General features: G+C 42.8%; 1 protein-coding gene across 2 annotated transcripts in view; it reads left to right on the top strand.

Moving 5' to 3' along the window:
- LOC129840235 (partitioning defective 3 homolog B-like) overlaps nucleotides 1–19742 on the top strand; it is a 182941-nt gene that overhangs the window by 52389 nt on the left and 110810 nt on the right. Inside the window, exons 4-5 of one of the 2 annotated variants that reach the window (XM_055907954.1) lie at nucleotides 2908–3011; nucleotides 12278–12372. In XM_055907954.1, coding sequence (XP_055763929.1) covers nucleotides 2908–3011; nucleotides 12278–12372 — 199 coding nt within the window. Of the gene's footprint in view, nucleotides 1–2907; nucleotides 3012–11888; nucleotides 12133–12277; nucleotides 12373–19742 lie in introns of those variants that run through there. The other variant, XM_055907955.1, reaches the window with a different exon arrangement.

Raw genomic sequence — 19742 nt, 5'->3', positions numbered from 1 at the left:
ACTTGTTACAAACAGGATGCATGGTTTGGACTATTTGTATTCTGAACAGGCTTCCTTCTTTTTACTCTGTCATTGAAGTTACTCCATTATGTTAACCTAAATGTTGTTGATCCATCCTCCGTTTTCTCTTCTCACAACCATTAACTCTAACTGTTTTAAAATCACCATTGGCCTCATTGTGCCGGTCTTTATATGTACCACAGAAGAACCAAGAAATAAAGAGCGGCTGTCTTTTTGAGATTTTATGTAGATCTGCAATGGTATTATGAAAAGTCCGTTTAGGAACACATCAGTATTCAATGTACCATCTGACAAGTTGTTCTTTCTGTTTTCACGGACCCGCACAATCACATTTATAGATAAAGCAATAATGTATCGAATAAAATAATGAGCAAACTTCAATACAAAGACTGTATAAGTATAATTCTTAGACAATATAACCATACCTGCAATGGTATTATGAGAAGTCAGGACAAGAATACATTATTCTTCAATGCACCATCTGACAAATTGTTTTATAGAGGAGCATGAAGAAAGGTAAAACGCATATCCTGTCTCACATCTCCATGTATTTGTGTGCTTAATTTAACATGATGGACTTCTACACAGGAGTAATCAGCGACACATGCATTTCTCTTTGTGTTTTCACGGACTGAGGAGAACGGGAGCTACGGGTAGTACCAGGGTGTTAGTAGGTGATGTAAGCACCCAGAGGAAATAAAATAATAACCGAATATGTTAATATCATCCAGCTATTATAGCTAGCATCTTAACATCAACAGGCAGTACTAGTTGTGCAACAAATGAAAATATAATTCAAAAGTAAGACTCCTAGCGATCTGATTCCCCCTTCTGTCTGAACTTGGAACATTCTTGTTCATGAGCTTGGGCCTCTGAACCTTAACCTGGATGTTCTGTGTTGTGTACTATCTCCGTGCTAGAGGCGTCACTACAGACCCTGGTTCGATACCAGGCTGTATTGCAACCGGCCGTGATTGGGAGTCCCATAGGGCAGCACACAATTGGCCCAGTGTTGTCCGGGTTAGCGTTTGGCCAGGGTAGGTTGTCATTGTAAATAAGAATTTGTTCTTAACGGACTTGCCTGGTTAAATTAAATAGTATTAAAAAATATCCAGCTGTGTGTATCTGTGCTCTTACGTATGTGTGTGTGTGAACGTAAAGTGTTCATGCATATGTGTTTTAGTTTGTGTTTAAATCATATTGAGATGTCATGCAGGTAGGTCCACCAGTAAGAGAGACTGGGCCAATAAGGGTTGTACAGCTGTCCATTAAGGTTTTACTAGGATACTGCTTCTATATACAGAACCCTTTTTAAATCTACCCTATGTGTACAAATGGAAATGTCAATGGGAAAAATCTGTGTTTGGGGTGTAACTAGAGTTGTTGCCTGGTCTCTGCGCCTAGATGTCATGAGCCACTTTTAGATGCTCTGAAGTATTTAAAAGAAAAATAATAATCATGTTTAGTTAATTTAAGCATCAGTCAGAGAACCTAGAGTAATTGAGAGAGAGAGAAAGACAGACACATGCACAGAGTAACAGACAAAGGCTGTGACAGTGAGACAAATGGGACACACATCCAAGTGACATAGAGAGGATTAAACACAGAGCTTTACCACAGACTGACAATACATCATCCCATAACAGCAGCAGTGTTGGGTTAAACATTGGGGACACTATTCTAAGGTGTCTGTTTCTATGTACATCCTTGGGAAAATGGGCTTCCAGATGGTAGGCCTATTATAGGAGCATGGCATGGTAGGGGTTTGGAAAGTGGTCGTTGAGGTGGATGTATTTCTGGATTCCTTTACTTCTGTGCGTGTGTGTGTTTACTCTAGTAGAGAGCACCTCCTGGTAGGTCTGCTCTGAGGTTGTCTGCCCTCAGACAGCCAGTGTGGTTGAGGGTGACTTGCTCGGCTGACGTGGTCAGCAGCCTGGGTGGGTCGCCACTAGAGCAAGGAGCGGTTGTCCTGGTCAGACATCCTCTGCAGAGGAATCAACCTCTAGGCCTTACGTACAGCCGCTACCATCGGGACGGAGTTTCCACCGTGGTCCACACGTCGAAGCAAGGTCTAAGGAGCTAAGTGGGACTGGCTGAAACAGTGTCGTAACACTTCTCCTATGGACTTTTTTCTAACCAACTCTCTTTAGGTTACAGTCGTATAAAAAGCTCAGCTGCACCTACGGCTCTTAGATGTGGTTTCACATGATATGTCCCGAATGGCACCCTAGTCCCTATGTAGGACACTACTTATGACCAGGGCTCACCCTATTCCCCATATAGTAGTGTACTATATAGGAAATATGGAGCCATTTGGGAGGTTACCTGTACGAACTCGGCCCGGGCCTATTTGAAGTCTGGCTCTGATGGCGCTTTTAAAAATAGAGTAAAACCGTTTTCCTCCCCTGTAGTTCAGTGTACCTCTCTGGTACCCCAAGCCGTTTCATGTGGTGTAATTGTCTTGATTGCGTAAGGGGGAGTGGGCTAGGTTGCAAGGCATGGGTGGGGTAGCAGCAGCTGGTCAGATGGATGTTCCATTTAAGGAGAGGGGCGGCGCAAAGTGTCTCCCCACTCACTCGTTCTTTCTCTCCCTCCCTCCTGCCCTCTGTCCCTCCGATACTTATTTCATCCTCTCGTCAAAAAGCTACTAAGGCACCACGAATGCTCCTGTAAGACTCTTTAAAAACTCATGTTACGATTTCAAACAGTCATCAGGTATCTTGACGATATGAAATCTTGGGCAGATTTACAGGGGATTTGTGTTGTTGGAGCTTTAATTGGATAACAGTGCCTAACTTAATACCAGGCGTAGATCAGTTTACACAAACACAATCAGTGTACTACTACATGAGGCTCACATTCACCTCCTCTCTGTCTCTTTTCCAGACACCCCTCTACTGGTGAGGAGCAGCAGTGACTCTGCCCTGGCCCCGCCACTGGAAATTGTGACCCCTCCCCTTGAAGACCTCAATGCCAGACCAGCTGAAACGGTGAGTAAAATACAGCAAGCCTAGAAAATGTAATACAAAGACAAACAAAAAAACGTCCATGAGTCTGTTTGTGTCCAGAGATGTAGTTGGCGTCTAGTGGCCTCACATTCAAATCTGTACCTCAAAGACAGTTCCACTGTTTAAAAAAAAAATGATTCCCCTCTAATCAGGGACTGATTGGGGACTGATTTAGACCTGGGAAACCAGGTGGGTGCAATTAATTATCAGGTACAACCGAAAACAGCAGTAAGTTGGACTTCCTGCAGGGCCTAAAATTGAATTTACGAATTAATTTCTACCGTTTTGTTTAATATCTAGTAATGCACAAAGAAATCTGACTCCTACCGTTATAGCTATCCCACCTCGCGCAGCAATACTGCCTGTGACTGAAGTGCTGAAAGTCGTTTTTCGAAGCAATGTGCACAGGCATAAAAGTTGGTCTAATTTACTCTAAAGTCTACTAAAGTGAGACTTTGTCCTCGGGTTTCTTGGCAATTTACTTTGTTTTGTTCACATGGTTGTTTTTCAATGTTGGATTTTGCTTACACTTCTAGCAAAAAGAGACATTGTCAGTCTCTACTAGTGAGATTCTCGCAGGCACAAGTGATGACTTGAGTGGCCCTCTTACCAAGGTAGCCTAAAAGGGTCAGCTTAACATTTTTTTCCTCTGTGATATTTTCGTTAAAAGACTCAGGTTACAAGAATATACAATTAAATTGAGCAATATACCACATTTTCACTAGTAATAATTCACTTTTTTGTTTTAAAAACATTACTAAGCATGCTCATCTGTTTTTTGTGCGGGGGTTTTGTGTGTAATTATACCGAAAACAATATTTTGTCTGGTAAAAAATCTGAGTGACTGGTAGATGTCTTTATCTTCCCGCCACAGTGGATTTGAACACCCCTGGTCTAGAGGTTAGTTTATTTATTCTCTCTGAGACTTGACTATGTTTCCATCACCTGCCAACTTACGTCCTGTAACCCAGACAAATCACTATGTTGCCCTGTCCCTGCGCTGGAGAACATGCCGTTGTACTCTTACCCCTATACCTCCATCTTTACCTCACACCTGTCCCCTCTTCAGAAAGCAGACTCCTACAGTCGCTCCTTATAAGAGGCTCTGCCGAGCGCGTATACACACATACACACACATACACACACACACACACACACACACACACACACACATATATACACACACACACACACACACACACACACACACAAATGTTCCCTCAGCCTCCCAAACAGTCCGTGACCGGGGCATGGAAGTATGATCTCTGTGTCTCTCCATTGTCTTTACCCGTCACCCTCTCTTCCCCTGTTTGGGAACGCTCCCTGTATCACCTATTGTATTCCTATCCTCTCCTCCTAGTCTACAGGCTATTGCTACCTGTAACTCCTCCATTCCCCCCCCCCCCCCCTTCTCCCTCCCTCCTTTTTGTCTCTCCCTCTCTAGCACACCCTCTCCCTCCTCCTTGCGCCCTCTAGCTCCCTCCCAACCTCCTTTCCTCCGAGCAGCCCTGTGGTCTCAGTAATTTCCTCTCTGAGGTTGTTTTTAATCCTCAAGGCTAGCAGCACCTGCGGCCCTCTGTGAGACCTCACCACCAAGCCCCCCCCTCCCAACCACAGAGTTATTTTTGTCTTGGGTCTCACAGCACACTCATAAAATATGTCTCTGTGTGATCATGGGAAGTGGCTTGTGTGATTGTATTTATTTCTGCCCATTTTCCTCTGAGACAGTGCTTCCCAATGTTTTTGTTTTCACATTTTACATTGGTGTAAATTTAAGGTATGTGTGTAACTGGCCTTTGTCCTGTAAACCTATACGTTGCGTACCAATAGTAATAACAGCATTGGACTGGTGGAGGCATGGGCTTTCTTATACCAGTCATTTCCTTTCAAGTCAGTGAAGGGATGTGAACAAGAGAACACTTTGGGATGAAGAAGAGATACTTGGGACACAATCATGGATAGAGGGAGAGAAAAAGGGATGCCGCCCCCTCTCAAAATCAAATCACATTTTCTTTGTCTGTCCTGCTGCTGCCTTCTGCACGATGGGATGGGGCTTTTGAATAATATTTGAGTCCATCTCTCTTTCTGATGGATGGGAGAGAGGGACTGCCCCCCCCCCCCCCCCCCCCCCCCCCCCGAATACAGACCCAGAGGCAGGAGTTTGAAAGGGTTCAGCGTTTTAAGAACTCTCTCCTTTTGAAAATAGGGAACCATTTAAGGAAGCCCTCGTCTGTCTTTTCTATTCAGGGGTGGTTTTGGAGAGACAGGTTGAGTGGGGCCAGAGTGTTTTGGCTCGTGAGTGCAGGATTGGGTAGGTTAATTTCTAAATGTAATCAGTTACTAGTTACCCATCCAAAATTGTAATCAGTACTGTAACGTTTTGGATTACCCAATCTCAGTAACGGGATCTGACTATTTTCAGTTACTTGTAGATTACTTTGCCCTTAAGAGGCATTAGAAGAAGACAAAAATGAATATTACCAATTGCGCAACATCTATTACAAGGTAAATCAATGTTAGAGGTAGATAGATGTCCATAAATTTATGTTGCATTTTACGTTATGGGTTGGTTATGTAGGCTTCTTCTAACCCATTGCTTTTAACTACAGATAATAATATGATTAGACTATGTCTTTACATTAAAAACCCAAGTCTATCAGTATTCCAGTTATTTATATTCATTTAATACCCCTTGATCTTCAATAACTCCAAAATGAAGGACTTACTCAGAAAGTATTCACACCCCTGGACTTTTTCCACATGCTTTGTTACAGCTGGAATTTAAAATGTATTATATTGAGATTTTGTGTCACTGGTTTACACACAATATCTCATCATGTAAACGTGGAAGTATGTTTTAGAAATGTTTACTAATTAATACAAATAAGTATCCAACCCGTTTGTTATGGCAAGCCTAAATAAATGCAGAAGTAAAGATTTGCTTAACAAGTCACATAGTGAGTCGCATGGACTCACTGTGTGCAATAATAGTGTTTAACATGATTTTTGATTTGACTACCCCATCTCTGTACCCCACACATACATTTATCTGTAAGGTCCCTCAGTCGAGCAGTGAATTCCAACCACAGATTCAACCACAAAGACCAGGGAGGTTTTCCAATGCCTCACAAATAAGGGCACCTACCTATTGGATTATGGGTCAAATAAATGAATGGCTGCATCATGTTATGGGTATGCTTGTCGTCAGCAAGGACTAGGGAGTTTCTTTTACAAAACAAAATCTAGGGAATAGAGCTAAGCACAGGCACAATCCTAGAGGAAAACCTGGTTCAGTCTACTTTCCAACAGACACTGGGAGACAAAATCACCTTTCAGCAGGACAACCTGAAACACATGGCCAAATTTACCCTTAATTAAGTTGCTTACCAATAATACATTAAATGTTCCTAAGTGGCCTAGTTACAGTTTTGACTTAAATTGGCATGAAATTCTATGGCAAGGCTTAAATGGTTGTCTAGCAATGATCAACAACCAACTTGATAGTTTAGATGGGAGGAACTCCCTCTTACGTGTATTCCATCAGCTGGGATCTGCGCCGTGCAGCAGTTGCAAAAGCACATTTTTCACTGTCTGTCCACTGGTCGCTAAAACAATGATTGATTGGCAGTTTGAACTTTTAAATGTAACCATTATTGGGTTAAAATACACAGACACATTTGTGAACAGCCATCCACAACAATCACAATCTGTAAAGCGCAAATAGCTAATAGAGGGCAGCAGTGTGATTCACACCAATGTGGTACAGTATGTAGATATCAATAAAAGTGATATCCGTATCGCCCATAGGCTACACAACGGCTGTCGTCCTTACCAGTTGGAATAGCTTGTATCTGGTGGCAACCTTACCTCCCTTGCAGCACCATATTTCCTACGGTGCACTACTTTTGACCAGAGCCCTACGGGGGACCTTGTCAAAAGTAGTGCGCTATGTAGGGAATAGGGTGCCATTTGGGACGGACTCTTTTTTTCCCAAGGATCGACGCACTACCATCTCATCCATACTCCTCTACTGCATCCTTCGCTTCCCTCCTTTTGATCCAGCTCGCTCTCTCTCTTTGATATCTCTCTCCTTCCTTCCCTCCCACCCGTCTTCTCCTTCACTCTCTTTCCTTGGGAAGATCTCGATTGCATACTCCTCACGTCATCTCTCCTTCTCAAAACTCATTGGATGCAAAAGCCAGAGGTCCCTCCCATCTGACCTTCTCTTCCAATGGATTTTGAGAAGGAGGCGAGGACGCGAGGAGTATGCAATTGAGTTTCTCCCCTTCTCTTCCCCTCCCTCCCTCCCTCCCTCCCTCCCTCTCTTTCTGAAGAGGGCATGGTGAAAGTAAGATTGTGTAATTAAGGTCAGTGCAGCGATAAACATCCCAGTTCGTCCCGTAATACAGTAGATGTTTCTGCTACGGTGACGTTCTGGGACGATGCACAGAGTGCGGTATCAAAGTGTGCGATTTTTATGAATTGTTCAGCAGTCTAATGGCTTGGGGGTAGAAGCCTTTTGGTCCTAGACTTGGCGCTCCGGCACCGCTTGCCGTGCGGTAGCGGAGAAAACAGTCTTTAACTTGGGTGACTGGAGTCTCTGACAATTTTCTGGGTTTTCCTCTGACGCCGCCTAGTATATAGGTTCTGGATGGAAGGAAGCTTGGCCCCAGTGATGTACTGGGCGGTTAGCACTTCCCTCTGCAGCACCTTACGGTTAGATGGCGAGCAGTTGCCATACGGTGATGCAACCGGTTAGGATGCTCTCAATGGTGCAGATGTAGAACTCCCCCTCCCTGAGTTATTACGAAGGTCGATGCACCTTTGGCAGCCATTTCAGCTGTGAATCATTTAGAATACGATTCTACCAACTTTACTTTAGGGCAACATGTATCCACTGTTTTTGTCAAAATTGCTCAAGCTTATTCAATTTGGTTGGGAATCATTATTAATGGACAGCAATATTCAAACCTTGTCTCTGATTTTTAAGCAGATTTAAGTCAGGGCAGACTAGACCACTCAGGAACACTCAGCACCTCTTGGAAGGTCATTTTGGTCTGTCTTTTGCATATTAAAATGTGTATAATTGTAAAAAAAAAAATAAAAAAAAAACTTTTTATCTGGTCTTTGAAACTTTCGTATTTATTTTGATCTTAACAAACTCCCCAGTCCCTGCCGGTGACAATTATACACAGAACATGATGCCGCCGCCACAATACTTGAAAACACAAAGGGATCAACAATATTGCATTAATTCCATTTTACTGGCCTGTATGACAAAGTCAAAGTAAAAAAATCCACTCCAAATAATCCATTCTGTATGCAACAGGGCTGTTCGGCAAATCTGCACGACAACGTGCAAAATAAATCAACTTTTTGACCTAAATTAATAACTACATGGTTGGGTGAAATCCAATACAACACAACAGTGTTATTTTCAAATATTGTTTTGGTAGCGTCATGTTATCAGTATGCTTGTCATCGGCAGGGACTGGGACTTGTCAGGATCAATATAAATCTAAAAGGAGCAAAGCTTAGGTAAAACAAATGGTGGAAAAACCAACCCTGGGTTAGTTTTATTTTTCAGCGAGACAATTACACAGATGTATTTAAAAAAGAAATGTTTTACCTTTTATTTAACTAGGCAAGTTGGTTAAGAACAAATTCTTATTTACAATGGACGACGATGAGCCAATTGTGCCCTGCCCTATGAGACTCCCAATCACGGACGGATGTGATGCAGCCTGGATTCAAACCAGGTACTGCAGTGACGCCTCTTGCAGTGTCTTAGACCATTGCGCCACTCGGGAGCCCAGATGTTTATGCCAAAGACAGACCAAGTTGTCTTTCCAAATGGTGTTGAGTGTTCCTTTGTGGTCTAGTCAAGGTTTGAATATTGCAATCCATTACTGATTCCCAACGAAATGTAATGAAGAAATTTTGTCAAAAGAAATGTATACTAAACAAAAATATAAACACGTGTTTCATGAACTGAAATTAAAGATCCCAGAAATCTTCCATACGCACAAAAAAACGTATTTCTCTCAAATTTTGTGCACACATTTGTTTACATCCCTGTTAGTGAACATTTCTCCTTTGCCAAGATAATCCATCCACCTGACAGGTGTGGCATATCAAGAAGCTGATTAAACAGCATGAACATTATACCGGCGCATCTTGTGCTGGCCGCGATAAAAGGCCACTCTAAAATGTGCAGTTTTGTCACACAACATAATGGAAACATTTTTTTTAAGTTTTCTGTGACAGTCATGTGACTCATGTGAAATCCTTTGTTTAGTGCCTAATGAATTTATTTAAATTGACTGATTTCCTCATATGAACTGTAACTCAGTGAAATCTTTGAAATTGTTGCATGTTGCGTTTATATTTTGGTTCAGTGTATATATATTATAGGCTGCCATATGAGTTGTCATTTCAAAAGATTCACACATGTAATGGCTGCCGAAGGTGCTTCCACCAAGTGGAAGGGGGGTGGAGACTCATCCAATTCTGGGGGGTGGAGACTCATCCAATTCTGATATTGCAGTTTTTAGGTTCTCTTTTAATTTGGAACATTTTCTACAACTTTCTTTCACGTTGAAAATGTGGAGTAAGTTGTGTAGATCTGTAGGAAAACAATGTAATTGAATCCCTTTTTAGATGACATTATTTTAAGGCAGCAAAATGTGAAAAAAGTTCCAGGGGGTGTAGACTTTCTATAGGTACTGTATTGGGACGTAGGCCATATTTCACCTCCAAACACTAAAACTGCATATTTGTTTTGACCCTGCATGTAAAAAAGGGGAGCGAAGAGCGTGAATGTAGTGAAAGATTTAAATGGCGTCAGTTTTGGTTTGGTTTTACTGCTCATACCCTGTAATGTTGAGTGAGAACTGTACAGAGGAGCTCACGTCAGTTTTGTGTGTGTGTGTGCGTGTGTGTCCTGACTCCTTCTCTAGAGGGGTAATGCTTCAGCTGGGAGTAAGGGGTAATTCTGTGATGGATATGACGGGGATCAAGGGTCACAGGAAAGTACACCCAGCCCCACACACACACACACCATTTCTCACCACATCTGACGTGTAGCAGATCACAGTAGCGTTCCCAGAGAGAACACACTCACACCTCATTTCTCATGCGTATGACAACAACCACACACACACACCTCATTTGTCATGTACGTTGGCATGTATTTGACCACAGAATACTTAATGCCTCCTGAGGAAAAAATAGTCACGAAAATGAAAAAAACACAGCAGCATACTATTATATTATTTACTTTATTAAATTCAAGCCTCAGTGCGTTTTCATTAGAATGTATTAGATACTAATCATGGGAGATAATTAATAACGCAGTTGGATATTTTGGTCAATGGTTCTGAATTTGAGTACTGCACCAACAAGAAGTTACCCACATCCTTCCCTCTAATTGGGCAATTTTTGCTAATGTTTTGTTGTCTGAGTGTGGGAAAGGCTGTAATTGAAGAGAACTCGATGTCTTTAGAGAGATGAGACATTGAGAATTATAATAAATACCGCTTTGATGTCATACAAGCAAGCCAAACACCCGTGAGTCCAAATGTGAACCTCACATTTCCGTTTCATAAAACTCACGTGTCAACGTTTACGATCACAGTGTTTGACGTACAGTTGCAAGATGACATGCCGTCATACCCTGGGTTGTTCTGAACAGAATGATCCTATGTTAGTCTATTGTTAAGAAAATTAGCTAACACTCACCTGAATGCACTCAAATAACGATCTGTATCTCTGAATTGCCTTGCGAAAACCTAACACTGTAAGATAGTCGTTTTTTAACTCAGCTAGTCATGTTGGCAATAGAAAGGGATGCTGGATTTCTGTTCCAAACAAAACAACTACAAGTGTACTTGCTCTAGTTCCTCAACGGCACAGCTAGGAGAGCTGAAATAATAATATTTATTGTTGACTGTTCTTTGATTCATAAAAGAGCATTGAAATAACTTAGGAACTGTGTACCCTTTGGAGGTGTGTGTGTGTGGCCACAGACACCAGTTAGTCTTCTCTCTCAAACCTTTCAAAATATGTTGTCTTATGTTGCACCTACCCCAAATCTTACAACAATATTCTTATAATGTTACTGAATGTATCTAGAGTATTTTCACATTTTGTTATCAAAAGTACACAATGTAAAATGCACATAAAATCAACAGTGTAATGTTGGGTTTCAGTCTTGTCAGGTGAACTGTTGTGTCCTCAACTTTGGTCTAATAATTTCCCCATATTCTCTAACGTGTCCCCTTTCAATTGCTACCATATTTCTTCTGTAAGAAACATTTAAATGTACCCCTTTTCATATAGACCAATTCCCACGAGTGTAAAGGGTTAAACCCAATCTTAGCCTGTCGTCCTCTCTCTCCCCCTCCTTCTCGCACTCGCCCTGTCCCCTTCTTTCTCTGTTTGTCTGTCCATTTCCCCCTGGGCCGTGTGACTATAGCAGAGCTCTTAATGGATGAGATGGAGGAATAGAGGGACGATGCACAATAACAATGGAGACATGGTAACATGTGGCCCATTGTGGATAACCGCTTAGCGACCTAATAACTGGGTCACTATTTGTCTATCTGTGCATGGAGCATCATGTGGTGGTGTGGAGATGTGTGTTTAGGGGAGGAGAAGCGGGGGTCGGACCGAGGGTCCTGGCTGGCCAAGGGCGTAGGGATCGGGGGAGGGGTGAGGTAAGTGGGAGGCCCCCCTGTATGTGTCATTACGAGGGGGTTGAGACAATGGAGGAGGGGGGTGACACAATGAAAGTGACAAGGCAGAAGGACGTAATTGGGACCCTCCTTTTGTATTGGCCTTTTTTCCCCATTCAATTTTTTTATTTTCTTCCGTCAACAGCCTGATTGTGCCGTTATTTTTTTTTGTTGCCTCTTTCCTTTACATTTCACCCCGGGGCTGTTGTTGTGGCGCTAGCATGCATGACTTAAAAATAGCCTCTCTCTCCTGAGAGATACGGAAGGAGAGCAAAACAGAAAGAAGAACCGAGAGAGGGGACACTCACGGAGGAGATTGAAACCCAGGTCCTTCTGGCCATTGTCTTGTCTTAAAGGTCCTTGACTAGGTGATTGATATCAACTGAAAATCTTGTTTGATTCATTAATTGATTGGTGTCCCTGTCGGTGGACTAGTGAAGAGCGAGTGACTGAGATACAAAGAGTAGACTTGGCTAACTGTGTGCGTGTGTTTGTGTGTGTGTGTATACACAGGATGCCAGCCATGCACTGACCAACAGAAGAGAACCCAAAGACCGATTGAGGCTTGACATCCCCATTACAGCCAAGATGTGCCGGGTCACACTCAGGTAGGGGTGTGTGTACACACACAATTACATATTCACATGTGTGTGTGTGTGGGTTGATATGTTTACAAGGTTTGTTTGTGTGCTGTTCTCTTGTTTCATAAGTGTGTTTGCATGTCTGTAACTACTTGTGTCTCTTATGTGTGTGCATCTCGTTCCCTCTGGGCTTGACTGGGCTGGACTGACTATATTGAGGGGGATTACAAATGCCTCCGTTCTTTGTTCTCCTGCCGTGACTAGATTAAACTGCCTTGTGTGTGTGTGTGAGTGTGTGTGAGTGTGTGTGAGTGTGTGTGAGTGTGTGTGAGTGTGAGTGTGTGTGAGTGTGTGTGTGTGTGTGTGTGAGTGTGTGTGTGTGAGTGTGAGTGTGTGTGTGAGTGTGTGTGTGAGTGTGTGTGTGAGTGTGTGTGTGAGTGTGTGTGTGAGTGTGTGTGTGAGTGTGTGTGTGAGTGTGTGTGTGAGTGTGTGTGTGAGTGTGTGTGTGAGTGTGTGTGTGAGTGTGTGTGTGAGTGTGTGTGTGAGTGTGTGTGAGTGTGTGTGAGTGTGTGTGAGTGTGTGTGAGAGAGTGTGTGTGAGAGAGTTTTTAGTCCACCATACCTTTGACTCCTGCCCAGTAGCCTACCAGAGACTTCTCACTCTGCAAGCTGAATTTGTAGAGACCCGGAGGGGGGGGGGGGGGGGTCTCTCCATGGCAACCTCGGCTGTCTGTCAGTGCCGCCCATGGCTAGTGCCCCAAGGGACCATAATATCCCAGTCTATCAGTGGTAATGTGACACCCTGTTGTGTGTGACTGACTGTGTTTGTGTGTGTCTCCACTTCCTGTAGTTGTCCCAGGAGCCAGGATGCACAACCTGAACTGATATACAGCAAACCATGGCCAATATATTAACCGTGTGCTCCAGTATTTTCCTTACAATTTAAGAATGGATTCGATGCGTACAGAGTTTAAAGAGCTTTACTTTGTAAATGGAGAGAACTCACCTAGCTTACTAGCAGTGAAAACGCATTATACACCAGCAATTGGCTACCAGTAATTTGCCATTTACATGGCGACAAAAAAAAGGAAAGCAAGTTTGTCAGTGAGGAGATTCATCAGACCAAAGTTGGTCTACGACTAGTCAGTAAAGAGTGGGGGTTCCATCTCTTTCTCCTCTCGCTCTTTTCATCCCCTCCCTCTCTCCCTCTTTGCCTCCCTCCACCACCTCAGAGGAATGGATGTGTTTGTTCGTGTATGCACGGGATGCTAAAAAGGGAGAGGAACGTAAGCATGCATGTATTATAGCCTGGCGCTAACAAGCTCTGGCTTCCTCTGATGAGCTTGTTTGTGCCAGCGTTTGATTTTATGAATGTAAATTTGTTGCATAGAAGGTGTGTTTGTGTGTGTGTGTGTGTCTGTGTGTGTGTCCCTGACCCAGGGATGCAGGTGTACTCTTCATCTATGAACTTCCCCACGAACAAAAAGGACAGAGGAGAAAGGGAGGAAGAGAGGGAAATAGAATAAATGACAGTGATGAGTTTGAGTCTCTCTTTCACCAGTTTCTCTCCAAAGCACTGAGCTGGGGCTTTCAACCAGAGATGAACAAGGACAACACAGCCCGATACTGAGAGAGCACGGCCTTTGATAGAGATAGAGGTCCCGTGGATGAGATCAGAGGAAACCGCAGTTTGTATGTGTGTGCGTTTTCACATGAGCGTGTGTGCATTTTGCGCAGTGTGTAGGAGTTTGCACAAGTGTGTGTGTGTGCACATGCGTGTGTGTAGAGCTCAGGGACATGACTAATGTATGAGGATCATTATGGTAGTCATTAGTGTGTGCAGTATAATGACTAGTGAAGGGTTGTTGTTCTGAGGAAGGACAGAAGAGAAAACAGTCACTGTGGGAAGTCCGGGGATATGTTAGAATTGACTACCTGTTGTATCTGGGTGGAATGGGCCAGGTTTATTACCTGCATGGCTGGCATCATTTGAGGAGAGGACTCCTCTGTCTCTGTCACACTGTCCTTTTTAACCTCTGCAAGGGTCACACACAGACAGACACACACACACACAACCAAACTGCATACATACAGTACTGGATTGTACTGTGCACAACCTCTATCAAATGATATTCGCACATAGTCACACATCCAATTATGTCCACTATACATTCAGGCAAACACACACTCACACAGCCTTGCCTAAATTGTATGCATGCAAACATGCATCCATACTAGTGCATGTACGTTACCTTAAAATTATAAATATTCAGCTACCTGGCGTTTTAATTTAGTTGTCTAAATGCACAGTTGCTTACAAGTCACCCACACGCATGCTTTCTCTCTCTCTCTCTTTTGCTCTCTGTCACTAACGCGCACACACAAACACACACACCCTTCTTTCCTCCATTGTTCCTCCTTGGCAGACCTACCTTCAAGCTCATTTGTTTGTCTATTAATGTAGCCCTCCGGAAACAGCAAATGGATCTGAAGTGGATGGTGGGGAGAGGGCGAGTGTGTGCATCTATGTTTATCTAGTGTGTGTGTGCCTCTGTGTGTGTGTGTGCCTCTGTGTGTGTGTGTGCCTCTGTGTGTGTGTGTGCCTCTGTGTGTGTGTGTGCCTCTGTGTGTGTGTGTGCGCCTCTGTGTGTGTGCGCCTCTGTGTGTGTGCGCCTCTGTGTGTGTGTGTGTGTGTGTGTGTGTGTGTGTGTGTGTGTGTGTGTGTGTGCCTCTGTGTGTGTGCGCCACTGTGTGTGCGCCATGTCCTTTCTGCTCTCCACAAACACATGGTCCTATGTTGTTGATCAAGGCTTATACGATAGACAGTTGATTACCTTGCTCATTCAGGTTGATTTGCTTGCGTCTAATTTTCCCTCGTCCTCCCTTTCATCCTTTTATTCCTCTTTTGCTGACTTGCCTAATGCTCCTCCCTCCCTCCCTCTTTCTTTGATGCATAAACACTGTAATCAGGCTTCTGTTCTCCTCCTTTCTCCCCCTTCCTTCCCTCCCTCTCTCCTGGCTGTGTGTATGAGTGACAGTCAGTTCTCCTGTGTTTGTAGCAGATCCCCAGAGCCACACAACTAATTACACTGCCCTAATGAGCACAGTGCAGGACAGGCAGCCAGCAGGTCATCCTGTGTGTGTGTGAGTATTTGTGTTTGCGTATGCATGATTTAATTGGATGTATTTATATTATAGTGGCATCCATCTTCAGGATGCCCAGCCCACATGGCCCTATAAGACGATGAGTATGTTTACATGCACACTAATAATTTGATATTAAACTGATTATGGCAGTAGGCTGAGTATGGTAAATCATTGAAACACTTTACTCTGCTACTCTTGAAAGTTCAAAATCGAAGAAAGCATACACTGATTAAAACACCTTGTTTTCTGAAGTTGCTTTCAAATGATTAGGACATGTCAACAGCTTAATCAGCGTTCCAGCTGTGTATTTGACCTGCGCCTGTGCCAGCAACGGTAGCGCAAGCCTCGCTCTTATGTGCGAATGACGAGAGTTAAAATAAATATATACAGTTGAAGTCGGAAGTTTACATACACTTAGGTTGGAGTCATTAAAACTCGTTTTTCAACCACTCCACAAATTTCTTTTTTATTAACAAACTATAGTTTTGGAAAGTCAGTTAGTACATCTACTTTGTGCATGACACAAGTCATTTTTCCAACAATTGTTTACAGACAAATTATTTCACGTATAATTGACTATCACAATTCCAGTGGGTCAGTAGTTTACATACACTAAGTTGACTGTGCCTTTTAAACAGCTTGGAAAATTCCAGAAAATGATGTCATGACTTTAGAATCTTCTGATAGGCTAATTGAAATAATTTGAGTCAATTGGAGGTGTACATGTGGATGTATTTCAAGGCCTACCTTCAAACTCAGTGCCTCTGCTTGACATCATGGGAAAATCAAAAGAAATCAGCCAAGACCTCAGGAAAAAAATTGTAGACCATAAGTTTGGTTCAACCTTGGGAGCAATTTCCAAACGCCTGAAGGTACCACGTTCATCTGTACAAACAATAGTACGCAAGTATAAACACCATGGGACCACGCAGCCGTCATACCACTCAGGAAGGAGACGCGCTCTGTCTCCTAGAGATGAACGTACTTTGCTGCAAAAAGTGTAAATCAATCCCAGAACAAGAGCAAAAGGACCTTGTGACGATGCTGGAGGAAACAGGTACAAAAGTATCTATATCTACAGTAAAACGAGTCCTATATCGACATAACCTGAAATGCCGCTCAGCAAGAAAGAAGCCACTGCTCCAAAACCGCCATAAAAAAGCCAGACTACAGTTTGCAACTGCACATGGAGACAAAGATCGTACTTTTTGGAGAAATGTCCTCTGGTCTGATGAAACAAAAATAGAACAGTTTGGCCATAATGACCATCGTTATGTTTGGAGGATAAAGGGGGATGCTTGCAAGCCGAAGAAAACCATCCCAACCGTGAAGCACAGGGGAGGCAGCATCATGTTGTGGGCGTGCTTTTCTGCAGGAGGGACTGGTGCACTTCACAAAATAGATGGCATCATGAGAAAGTAAAATGATGTGTATATATTGAAGCAACATCTCAAGACATCAGTCAGGAAGTTAAAGCTTGGTCTTAAATGGGTCTTCCAAATGGACAATGACCCCAAGCATACTCCCAAAGGTGTGGCAAAATGGCTTAAGGACAACAAAGTGAAGTTATTGGAGTGGCCATAACAAAGCCCTGACCTCAATCCCATAGAAAATGTGTGGGCAGAACTGAAAAAGTGTGTGCGAGCCACAAGGCCTACAAACCTGACTCAGTTACACCAGCTCTGTCAGGAGGAATGGGCCAAAATTCACCCAACTTATTGTGGGAAGCTTGTGGAAGGCTAACCAAAATGTTTGACCGAAGTTAAACAATGTAAAGGCAATGCTACCAAATACTAATTGAGTGTATGTACATTTCTGACCCAGTGGGAATGTGATGAAAGAAATTAAAGCTGAAATAAATAATTCTCTCTACTATTATTCTGACATTTCACATTCTTAAAATAAAGTGGTGATCCTAACTGACCTAAAACAGGGATTTTTTTTTACGAGGATTAAATATCAGGAATTGTGAAAAACGGAATTTAAATGTATTTGGCAAAGGTGTATGTAATCTTCCGACTTCAACTGTAGTTTTCTCATGCAAACTATTTGTCCGAACTCCTAATAGGCTTCGCAAAAATAACATTGTCGCTGTGGTAAAACCTTGATTTTGGTTTTTGATTTTTCTGCATTTATTTAAGTCCCATCAGTAGCCTGTGTCCATGTAAACAGGATTATTAGGGGAATCATTATTCTTGCAAAGCATGTAAACGCTTTAAACTATTTAAGTATTTGGACAAGTTCACCTATGTGTATTAAAGTAGTCATACGTTTGGTTTTTGAAATTGTCATTTTGGAGTCACTTTTATTGTAAATAAGAATAGAATGTTTTTAACACTTCTACATTAATGTGGATGCTACCATGATTACGGATGGTCATGAATTAATTGTGAATAATGATGAGTGAGAAAGTTGCAGAGGAACCAAGGTCATACCAGCAAAAAAACAGGTTAACCTCTCCTGGTACTGGTAATTGTGAGAGGTTAACCTCCCCTGGTACTGGTAATGGTGAGAGGTTAACCTCCCCTGGTACTGGTAATGGTGAGAGGTTAACCTCCCCTGGTACTGGTAATTGTGAGAGGTTAACCTCCCCTGGTACTGGTAATGGTGAGAGGTTAACCTCCCCTGGTACTGGTAATGGTGAGAGGTTAACCTCCCCTGGTACTGGTAATGGTGAGAGGTTAGCATCTATTGGAGGCGTCTTTGTGCCTCTAACTTTCTCACTCATCATTATTCACAATTCGTTCAGGATTATCCGTAATCATGGTAGCATCCACATTCACGTAGAAGTGTTCAGAAAGCATTCCTAGGGAAAAAAAATAATTTGACACTCAAAACATAAAAACCTTTGTCTTCTAAGCTTTGGAAATAACATTTGCACCCAGGAATACTTATTTTTCTAAATAGCCATTCACGTTTTCTTAATCACTAATACAGAATTGTTATGGTTTGTGTTGTTGCATTTTATCCTAGTTACTCTTAAATCGTCATATAAAGTACAGTCAAATTTAAAGTACCGTTCATTCTCTATCCCGTTCATTCTTCTTACCTAAATTGCAGACTGTACATATATGCTTTTCTTCATCAATGTCATTGAACCTACCTACTTCAATTGCCAGAGGCAGTATCCTGGTTCTCAACTGGGCATACAGGGTCTTTTGATGCACATTTGAGTGTGTACGTGTGTAAATTTGTGGCCAGCCAGATCTAGTCATTAGCTCCGTTCCCCTGCTCAGTGGTGTGTTGGTAAATCTATGCATGTTCTCTGTGGGAATACTTCCCCTTTGTCTACTAGGGTCTAATGGCAGCCTGGTATGTGTGTACCCGATAAAGAGGGTGTGTGTATACAGTCTTGGGATGCGTCCCAAATGATACCACATTCCCTCTATAGTACACTACTTTTGAACAAAGTCATAGGGCTCTGGTCAAAAGTAGTGCACTATATAGGGTGCCATTTGGGACATACATTAGGTTTAAGGACAGCCTGCCCTGTGGCCTGAAGCCAATCATGTTCGAAAGGCAAGCAGCTAAACCTAGCATCACACACCTCTCCGCTCCACCACGCTCCAGCGCCGTACTTACACAACCTGACAGGGCAGGTTTCACACGCTTGCATAAGCGCAGCTGGACCATGTAAATGGCAGTTAATTCACCTTGACCTTGTTCACTCAACCACTGTCTGTCTCAGAGCGAGGGAAGGGGGGAGAGAGAGTGACTGTATGTATTTGTCTCTGTGTCCAAGGGTTAAAGTTCTCAGTCACTGCGACGGATATCCATCATATGGATTCTGGAGAGGTCGCTTTTGAGATCCGTGTAGATCCACTATAATAATCTCTTAGGGAGGGGGGTGGGGGGGGCTGGTTTGGAGATGACCGCTTAATACAGAAGCATGTCTGTTTTACAAAATACATGTCGTAATAAATGTATTCTCAAACATGTCATTTTTTCTGTTACGCTTTGTGTACTGAACTGACATGCATGATTGTTGCTGACACTGATGTCCTGACGAAGGGAATTAAATAGTCTATAATGTTCACCACCACCACCGCGGCACTCAACTAAAACTGCGGTGTGTGGCTTACTGTAACTGCTGGACAAGTAATTAAGACTCAACTTGATCACTCAGAATTGAACTTTCCAGTGCTGCTATTTTTGCCATGTGATGTTATTAAACCAAAATCAGACAACCTACTAGTATAGGAGTTTATTTACTATTTGCCTAGTTCACTTGTTGCTTTGTTCTATGAGAGA

This window comes from Salvelinus fontinalis, chromosome 41 (genome assembly GCF_029448725.1).
Source record: "Salvelinus fontinalis isolate EN_2023a chromosome 41, ASM2944872v1, whole genome shotgun sequence".
Taxonomy (NCBI): Eukaryota; Metazoa; Chordata; class Actinopteri; order Salmoniformes; family Salmonidae; genus Salvelinus; species Salvelinus fontinalis.
Note: the sequence above shows the minus strand (reverse complement) of the source record. Positions and strands in the feature narration are given on the sequence as shown.